A 10,000-nucleotide genomic window follows, 5' to 3' on the forward strand; every position below is an offset into this window, starting at 1 on the left:
TTAGGGGATAAATGTTTCTTTCAGAAAGTGATAGCATGAGCTTAAAATTACCTTCCATGAACGTCCATACGAAGTGTTCGCTTCCCGAAAATGGTAGCTGACCTTTTTGAGTACAAGAAATGACGAAAATAGGCTTCCCGAAAACGCAAGGGACTATTTTCCTCTGGTTGCGAATCTTTGAGATGATGTTCCAGTAACTTGATTGTTTTCGACAAACCTCGAAAAGTCTAGAGGATTGCCAAGCGAAAGATTCAGTTCCTCTGAACAGATATTTCGCGAAATCTTCCCTGGGTGCCCCTCTCTTGTCAATTCATACCACATCAAGCTCGGTCACCTCAGGAGCTCAGGAATAAATAAAAAGTTAAGTTTAGTGCAATAATTTCTTTAACTTCTCCTCAGTAAATGTAAGAGTTTATACAAAGTATTTATGATATTATTTCTAGTGTGATCTAATGGTGTTGTTTTTGTTGTGATTATTTCATTCTGTACATGGCAAACAAATCAGTGATAAATTAATGAATTAATTAACAACGGCAAACAAAATCAAACCATCTCAAGTCCCGTTCACAAAAATGTCACAGGAACTGAAACATATTACATCAAAGCTTTGCTAAATAGCAGCATACCAGTGAACAAGAATAGCACCATTTTTTCGTCCAAGGTTTATAAAGTCAAACAGAGTGGGGAAGTGTTGACAAATTTTTGTCTCAGGCAAATCCAGTATCTCGACAGTCTTGTAGGTAAATTCCTAGCACGAAAAAGAATCAATGTTTAATTCTTGGAACCAGAGTTAAATGATTAAGTTGTAGAATTTATGGACATATCTGGAAATGTCTGTTACATTATTGCAGGATGAACAGCCGTGTTATGTACACCATGCAAGGCGTTAAACTTTTTGTTCCTTGTACAGGAAGAGTCTGAACAATGAAAGTTTGCATGGCGCTAGGGTCTCTTTCCTCTGCCAGGAAGATCCTTGCAAGCATCTCCCTTCTTCAAATGAAAAAGTCTGTTTTGCAAGAAACTGAAAAAATGTTTCGGTTTGATGATGAGCCTTTTTCGCTCTTCCTAGCTCTGTGTTTATAGGCTCTTGTGTGTCAATCCCTAAATTTGGTTTTATGTAAATTGACCACTGTACAGAGATTCTAAAAGCTGACGTTTCAAGGGTTAGCCCTTCGTCAGAGCAAATCGAGGAATTATGGGTTGTGTGTAGTTTTTATAGAGGAGTTGGAGCTACGCTATTGGTCGTAACATGGCAACGTGAAAAATAGGATTACAGTAGTTAAATGAAAAGCGTTCGTTAATACCGTGGGGATTAAGGGTGCCCATTTGGAAGATAAATTTTTGTTCCAGCTTCTTGCGGCTTTCCGTCGTACCTTGATGTAGGAAAAGGCTGCAGATAGCCATGTGTTTTTTGGAGTGGTTAGGGAGAATAAAATGACGAGCGATTAGCTTAGATGCATCCTTGTCATAATTATTCTTCTCAACACCGCAAAGGTGTTCGCGGAATCGATCGCCTTGTCATCTACCTGTCTCGCCAATGTATTATTTATTGCATAACGTACAGGTTATGTAATAAATGACATTTTGCGGAGGTACATGTGAAACGATCGGTGATCTTAACAGATCGCTCAGATCTCGATATTTTGCTAGTGTTAAGAGTGAAAGGACGAGTTTTGTATCGTGAGCGCGCGCATTTCAAAGTGACGGGTTGCTCGTTAGCTTTGAGCGCGCTTCTAACTAAAAAGTTGCCTAAGTTTTTGTCGCGTTTAAATGAAAAAAGTGGAGTTGCAGTCAAAAGTATCATTCTTAATAACCGTTTAAATTACTCCAAAATGATCCAGAGACTGGCAGAATCTTTTCGCAACCTCCACTTATTTCATTCAAATGCGACAAAAACGTAGGCAACTTTTTAGTTAGAAGCGCGCTCAATCTCTAAGTCAATTTTACATGTAACCAGCTTTAGTACCTGAGGATAAGCATTTTCTATTCCACTTCCGACGTTTAGAATATGAGTAACATTATGTTTTTTAAGTTCGTCCAGGTTTTTAGCTCCACCTTGTGAGCTGATGTATAAATTCTCTTGAACTTTGTAAACCTTTTCATCTGGTTTGTAGTCTTCGCAGAATCCCAGACATCTTTCGCCAGTATCTTCAACTACGACACTACCATCATTATCTTTACGTTCCACAAACTGAAGGGAAAAACGAGTTCCAAAAGTTATTTCAACCACTTCTCGCTTTCTCTTTTTAAATAATTTAAACAATATTGTACCCTTTTCCCTTCCGCTGTGGTAACCGTAGTTTTCACAGACTTCAATCTCCCCGGCGAGAACCTTTCCACTTCTCGAAGGAAACTCATTTTCCACCAGGCGTTCCTTTCGCCTCACTTTCATGTTAAAGGTTGTTGGAACGCCTGGTATTATTTAGCGGTAAAGACTTGGGTAGGAGTTCATCAAAGACTTGTTTCCATATCTCTAATTTAAAGTTCAAAACAGTCTCTTCTTTTTTATAGTAACCGGTGTACCTTGCAAGATGATCACAGGGTGCTCTTTTCGGTTTACCATGGCCAGTTTAAGGAGAGTAACTCAGCAGTCGAGGATCTTTGCTTCGCCAGTGAGACAACAAATTCCAACTTTGCGTTTCGTGACTAGAAGTGAAATGCAAAGTATATATGTGTTACATAATGGGAGAACACTGCATACTTCAATCACACGAAACGGGGAAAGTTCTCATAGCGGAAAGACAGAGCAACAAGAGGGAGAAAGTAAAATGACCCTTAAAGAGAGATTGAAGTATGTCGTTCAAGAGTATGGTACGACAGCCATAGTATTTCACGTATGCATTTCTCTTACGTCTCTTGGTTTATGTTATGCTGCTGTCAAAAGGTTAGTTTTTTAGATTTCTCCTTTTCTACAGAAGACCATCAGTGGCTTAAAATCAACCCCTCCCCATCCCCGTACGTATAACTCACACAAAGTAGTCAGCCTCGTTTTCTTTTGGTCAGCACCAAGAACACGGAAGTGGCCAGAGTCTGTGCTCTTGGTGCTGGCCAAGAGAAAAGCGCACATTGGGAACGAACCATGTGGAAACACAACAACAGCGGTAATCATATCTTGATTGAAAAGGACGATTTTATAATAATTGTTTACATTTTCTTTTGTCATAGTGGAATTGATGTGCAAGCAGCTCTTCAAAAAATTGGTGCAAATCCCAACGTTAGTGAGTCCACTGTAGCAACAGAAGCAAGTACATTTGTTGTGGCATATGCTTGTCATAAGGTGTTTGCTCCAGTGAGAATGTTCATGACCATTACTTGTACACCTTTGATTGTAAGACGACTGCGCATTATGGGACTCATTAAGCATCCAGTCAAGCAGTAGATTTGTGTGTAATATCAGTGTCAGCATTTGCACTTATGACAAAAACTTCCACGAGAAGTAAAAATATTTATAGTTTTTTACAATATGCTAGCACGCTTAACTAAAAATCATTTCATAATGGGAGCCTTTACATTCATAAACATGTAAACTCTGAAGTTCAAACTAGAGTCTATAGTTTCATTTCTCAATGGGTGTCAAGCACTGTAGTGGAACATTAATACATTACACTGGCTGATTTTTATCCCCTTTGTCAGTTTCTGTTTTCATAAAATCGTGATACTGTACTAGTAGTACACACTGATGAAAATGAAAGTTCTTAAGAATAATCGTAGAAATAATAATTAAGAAAATTATGGTCTTGTTTGTAGATTTGCCTTACTTAGGCTTGGTTACCTTCGCAGCCATTATTAGGGTCATTGTCACACATCGCTCCTACCCACTTATGGTTGCTCACCTGAGCTCTGCATTCCTTTCCCTTTGTTCCTAAGAACCAATGAAATACCAGTAATAATTTTTGTTAGCAGCTGCAGCAATCATATTTCTTTTTATATTTGCTGTCAAAAACACAACAAGAGTGGAATGAGAGATACACATGTGCAAAACAGCAATTTCGTGAACTGATGAATGGATGTCTAAAGCAGATGCAACTCCAAAAAAGTTATTGAATTGTGGTACAAATGCTTCATCTGCTCAGTTGCAGTCTCTTCTAAGCAATGTGTATGTGCTTTCAAATCTAGACTTTGGTAGTAAAGGAACAAGCTCTGTTGACCTTTACAGACTTACAGGGCGTTGCAGTATGCATTAAATGCTACAAGTCCTTCGTGAAATAACAAAAAGCGAAAGAAAGTGTCCAAGAGATTAAAACTGAGCTGAGGTCTGCTTGATTAAGTGTTTGCACAGGTCTTTAATTAGTGAAAGAAAAACTGAAAAGACAATCACAATGTGGCCACACTTGCCAGTGTAGGAAACAAAAACCAGAGGAAGAGCTTGAAAAATAACAGATTTACCAAAGCCAGTACCCAAACTAACAAATATCTATTTTTTTCTTGCTGTGAAATCCGAAACTGTGAACACTAGAAATATTTATGAAAATGTTGTATCAAGTAAAAAGCCAGTCATGTGCAAAAAAACTAAACCACAACCAATAACAGTAATTAGTTTGCGGTTTTATGTCGCTTCTGAGTGGTTGCTGCACGATGTGAAATGACAAAATCAAATCAGTGTTCACGGTTTTCGGATTCACACAGTAAGTACTACCTGGATTCATGCTTGTTTCTGAATCTTATTTAAAGGGGCTAGGTCACGCAATTTTAGGCAATTTCAGCATTGATCAAATGGTCATAGAATTAACTGAAATAACAAAATAACGGCTCAAAACTATTCAAGAACTCAAACAAAACACAGGAAAGCTAAGAAGGGACAAGGATGGACAAAACTGAGGAGGATTGAAGTGGATTGCATTTGGGTAAATTTGAAAAATGTTGGCCCACCTTTTTTCAAATTTATATCAGTTTATATCAAAATGTCATTTAAACAGCTGGAAAATCATTCTCAATTGTTATGTGGCCATGATTTTGCAAATGAAAGACTCTTGCTCTGCCAGTTTGATGTTTAGAGCTCATAACTAACAATTTTAAACAAAATTACCTAAAACAGCGTGACCTAGCCCGTTTAAGTCACTAAACTCAACTTTTACACACTTTTGAAAAAGAAAGATTCACCATTTTTGTTTTCAAGTAATGAGAGGGAAGTCCTAGGACCAGGTTTCTGGAAAATGGAAGCCTGCTCCTTATTGGTCAGTTCAAGGGAAAGCAGCCACTAGTGAGGTGAGCATGCCTGACGACCCTAATAATGGCTGGCTACAAAGAAGATCAGGGACGTAGTGTCCTTTACGCAAGTACGCACATGCATACTTTCTGTTATAAGTGAAAGCCCTCCGAGGCCTCTGCACAGTGTCATTCTCATCAACAGTCCCCAGTTCCTAGTTATTTTTGAAGGAAAGGTTATGATGATGATGTAGGACAGAGTTTACAACCTGTTTCCCTTTGCTTGTAAACCCCTGCTTGTGTTGTAGCTTGCTGAAAACTCAACAGATGGGTAAAATAAACAACTAACTAATGCATTTTCCTAAGCATTTATTTATTGAAACGTCCTTCAGAAATAGTCACAAATGGTATTTGCAAGACCCTAAATTTCAAAAGTTTCTGGGGGAGCATGCTCCCAGACACCCTTAGTTTGAAGCTCCTTTGGTGCTCGAAACATTTTTTGTGTGCATATACCTTCAAAGCCTTACGATACGCCCCTGAAGACTATACTTAACCGAGTACGAGTACAAGTAAAGATTACGTTTTTGCAAACGTTGGCTTAACTGATTAGAGTGAATGTGAAGTGCTAAGTATCTACCCCATATGAACCATGTGAGCGTTAGCCCTACGTAATCCTTACTTGTACTCGTACATGTTAATCGCCGTGACTTAAATTAACATCTTCATTTCCCACAGCCTGCTCCCGTCTGACCTTGTAGCTCAGTCGCCAGAGCCCCGGTGATCTAACCCAAAGGTCATGGGTTCAATTCCCACCCTGGTCAGAGTTTTTCTCTGTCCTTGTGTGGGCACATTTCCATCAGTAGGGCTAACGCTCACTTGGGTTCATATGGGGTAGATACTTAGAACTTCACATTACACTAGTCTATACTTAACCTAGCCTTCCATGCAGCCGTTCTGCATCATCACGCAATACAGAAGCATTGCATGACAATACAAATTTTAAGTTACTGCAATTGTCATAATTGTGCGGAAGCTCATCTTCAAGCCCCATGCAATAGACCTGAATGCATAAATGGCGGCCACAAAAATATTCTTTTGTTTATGTGCTAATTAGCCTCACTAGCCTCGCTCTCAAGCAACCTTTCTTTTGTATTTTGTCCATGCAAACAAGGCTAGTGAAGCTAATTAGCACATAAACAAAAGAATATTTTTTTGGCTGCCATTTATGCATTCAGTCTATGACCAAACTGCATTTTGGCTTCCAAATTTCTGAACATTGACTCCACCTCCAGAAAGTGAATTAGACTTTTTTTAGTTAACAGCTGCAATAGTTACTTTTTCAGTAAAAAGATTTGTGCATATTCCATCGCTTTCCATCAGTGTCAAGTTCGAATGTACAGTGGGGACCAAAGATGCTGATTGGTAGGTTATGTCACGCATCAATTTAGTTTGATTGATGGAGGTTAAACGCTTAAAGGTGAGATTCCGCAGAATTATGAAAATCGCAGTAATGAAGTTTCATACATGTATCAACGAAGTGGATGCCACATAGATTAATGCAGAAATAAGCCACTAAGTTTCCTGTTGTGAGCAGGTACATTGGGCACCATTTCGATATTCAGTTTTTTTCAAGCACATTGTCTCACCACCTAAAACCTGTTCATTCTCATGTTTTGTCTTCAACAAAGAATCACTTTCAGTCTGAAGGAAACAAGTGAAAGGCATGTGAAGGTTGAAACACATGGCAGTACCCCTGCAAACGTCTTGGAGGCCCCCTAAGTATTCTTGGTGAAACCACTGACTTGATTTCATCTTTGACAAAGGGAATTGTGAGAAATTAGCATGGGGTGGGGGGTGGAAAGCAAGGTTTGCTGACAGTTTTTTGAGCCCTTCTAAATGGAGGGCTGTCAGTCAGAATTTTAGTATGAGTTCTGGTGGAGGGTCAAGACATTTCAATCCCTTACCCAGGGAGGGTCATTTTATTTTTGCCTGCTTTACTGAAAATCTCCACCCCACTCCCCAGCTGCTATTGTCTGACCAGTTCCTAAATTGTATTTAGCCTCATTATTGCAAACATCTCTGTGTACATTTTAGAAAGACAGTTTAATTTGGAATAAATACCCCCAGATTGAAAGGGAGAAAATTAAACTTTCTGTTGCATAAGTCATCTTTATTTAAAGTACTGTAGACATTTAATTTTAATAGTATCAAACAAGTTTTAAAACAAGCATCTAAAGAATAGATCTTCCATTAATTCAGCATTTCCACCAAGCAAAGCTTTTGTGATAACCAAGGGCAAATTTGATTGATAATGAACAGTACTGTAACTCAAATGTAAATAACAATTTTACTTATCATTATTATCATCACAAGGAAATAACCTTCAATCAAATTTGCAAATGCCAATTCACTAGTTGGGTGGCAATATCATAAAGGTGCATACCATGCTGTAACAAATCTAACTTTAATACAAATTTAAATTAAATGACTGTACAGAATTTCCTTTCAGAAATGGCTCGAGATCTTTTGCAAAAAACTAGGCATTTCTATATTATATTTGGCATGACATATCAACTACAATACATTGACGCGTCCCCTGCCTTTCACAAACTTTTTTACTGACTAAGCCATCATTACTTGAGGATTTCTCTTGAAAGTGAGTGTTTGGTTTCTTTCTTAGCTGTGAGCTCTAGGTACAGAGCTTAAAGTATTTAATGTTAAATTTTAATGACAACCATTTCATTTAAATCTGGCAAGTGACATTAACTAGTTAAGTGATTTTTTTCGTCAATGATAAGTTTATTTACAAAGCTCAACATTTCGTTTATCATCAATCCTCAGTTTCTAATGCTATTATTATTTGTACAATTCTAATGATCCAAGACTTGATTAATGCTCTGAAGGTGGTGGTGGCAATGTTAGAGTTTGTGTATTGTTTCTAATCCAAGGATGTGCTAACACGCCATTGAGAGGAAGCCGTTTGTTTGGATCGTGAACCAGCAGCTGTAAAAAAAGGCAAAAGTCAACTTTTAAAAACAAAAGCATGGCTTTTTTTCAGCCTGCAACTAGTTGTCTATTGCATTAGTGTGGCAGGCATTATTGCAATTTTTTTCTACACCGTAAGAGGGCCTGAGGGACCTTTAATTAATTATTTTCCTCAATTTAGAGTCAAGTCCAAAAGTTTGGTTTCTCATTCAATCATTCCAAGTTTTCCCAAAAGCAAAAGTGAATCTGACACAAGATGCACAGGTTTGTTAATATAATTATACCCTTTGGTCTAATAGGAGCAGTGTTCCTCTTTATGAGGTCAGACTCAGCCTAAAATTCTATTGAAAATACACATTAACCTACAAAATAAACAAAGCAAAATTCAAAGTTTAGGTTAACGCCAATAGCAAAAAAACAGTTATAAATACTGATAAGCAAATGTAAGCGAGTATGAAGAAAGGCACTGGTTTACAACCATGGACATCAAGCTAACTTTGGCAGTCTGTTAAAGTCAGACAAAACTGTGTTTTATTTTGTGACATTACTTTTCGAACGCATCATTGAAACTTTTGTGATCCAAATGCTTCGGGAAGTTCATTACTTTGGTCAACATGTTTGCGTTTAATGCAAATGCAAACGCAAATGTGTTGAAAGTCAAACGCAAACTAGTTGAAGACTAGTTTGAAACACGTTTGGTGGTTCGCTTATCTCTGAGCGGTACTGTATGTATGTTTTTATTGAATATCTTACCTTGGAGACGAGGTCTTTTGCCCCTGGAGAAATGTAATCGGGAAACTTGAGATCAACCTGAGAAAACATGCGACAGTAACAGTTATTTTCACCATGGGTTTTTTTTTTCCTCTCTTCCCTTTTTTTATTGTGATTCACACTACTTACAACACTGGTACATCTACTTACACAATTTACAACTTCTAAAATCCATTATATTACCATCAAAACTATTTAACAATTGAATTGTTTATGCACTACTTACAATGCACTTACAATTACAGGTGCTACTTACAATAATACAATTGCAATACTTACTCTACAAAACAATATGATTACTTTTTAAACTTGCAATACCAATTTACACACTACTTATACAAAATAATACGATTACAGATGCTAATTATATTCATATTCTTACACGAAAACAATGGGCAACAAAATAAAAGATCTACATGCATATTAAAAAATAATAAATAAATAAAGTACCCATTTCTTTTCAAAGAAGTTGTTTTTGTTGATCTTTTTTTCAGTTTCATATTTAATTTTTAGTTTCGATTGCAGTCCTTGAATTTTAGGAAGTGTTTGGCTTCTGCAGTCCCACAAAAATAATTTTCCAATTACTATGAAATAGTCTTAATAAATTTGATAAAGGGCATTGTTTTGATAAAACTCCATTAAAACGTTGTGCGCAGAAAGATTGGCTGATTCGATAGAACGTACCAGTACGATTCAAAATCAGTCCAGAACGTTTTGGAGTGAGGGCATTCATGGAAAACGTCATACAAATTCTCAGGTTCATCATTACAAAAAGTACATGGATCATTAAATTCTAAATCCAATTTTGCATACACTGTAGTTTGCTGTTAGTGTAAAGAATAGAATTAAGTGCAACCAAATGTGGCAACGAGAAGATTACTTTAAATTGTTGGGTTGTGAAATTAAAATCACTCTTCAATTTGCGAATAATATTAGGAGGTTGAGCTTTTTTTGAGACCAGCCAATACGTCTGTTGTCTCATTCTATTGCGCCTTACGTTATGTGTTAAAAGCAAACTATGTTGATACCAAGAAACAGTGACATTAATCTTTAATTAAATTAATTTAATATCAAAAATTTTATTTCCAATTATAAGTGA

The 10,000-nt window shown here is 37.1% G+C and overlaps 3 protein-coding genes across 3 annotated transcripts in view; 1 reads left to right on the plus strand and 2 right to left on the minus strand.

The window, feature by feature from the left end:
- The window catches only part of LOC137974154 (dual specificity protein phosphatase 19-like), a 3,985-nt gene extending 1,585 nt beyond the window's left edge, over positions 1–2,400 (minus strand). Inside the window, exons 1-3 of the mRNA XM_068821050.1 lie at positions 2,272–2,400; positions 1,967–2,191; positions 627–748 (exon numbers count right to left, since the gene is read on the minus strand). Coding sequence (XP_068677151.1) covers positions 627–748; positions 1,967–2,191; positions 2,272–2,358 — 434 coding nt within the window. The 5' untranslated portion in view covers positions 2,359–2,400. The remainder of the gene's footprint in view (positions 1–626; positions 749–1,966; positions 2,192–2,271) is intronic.
- A 30-nt stretch (positions 2,401–2,430) lies between these two features.
- Positions 2,431–3,620, plus strand: LOC137996240 (protein FAM210B, mitochondrial-like). Its single transcript, XM_068841679.1, has 2 exons — positions 2,431–2,884; positions 3,166–3,620. Exons 1-2 carry the CDS (start codon positions 2,532–2,534, stop codon positions 3,377–3,379), a joined length of 567 nt encoding a protein of 188 aa, XP_068697780.1. The 5' UTR covers positions 2,431–2,531; the 3' UTR covers positions 3,380–3,620.
- A 3,674-nt stretch (positions 3,621–7,294) lies between these two features.
- Positions 7,295–10,000, minus strand: part of LOC137996166 (uncharacterized) — a 7,995-nt gene continuing 5,289 nt past the window's right edge. The window contains exons 11-12 of the mRNA XM_068841611.1: positions 8,884–8,940; positions 7,295–8,148 (exon numbers count right to left, since the gene is read on the minus strand). Of these exons, the coding sequence (XP_068697712.1) occupies positions 8,035–8,148; positions 8,884–8,940 (171 nt within the window). The 3' untranslated portion in view covers positions 7,295–8,034. The remainder of the gene's footprint in view (positions 8,149–8,883; positions 8,941–10,000) is intronic.

The sequence above is a fragment of the Montipora foliosa genome, chromosome 1 (genome assembly GCF_036669935.1).
Source record: "Montipora foliosa isolate CH-2021 chromosome 1, ASM3666993v2, whole genome shotgun sequence".
Lineage (NCBI taxonomy): Eukaryota > Metazoa > Cnidaria > Anthozoa > Scleractinia > Acroporidae > Montipora > Montipora foliosa.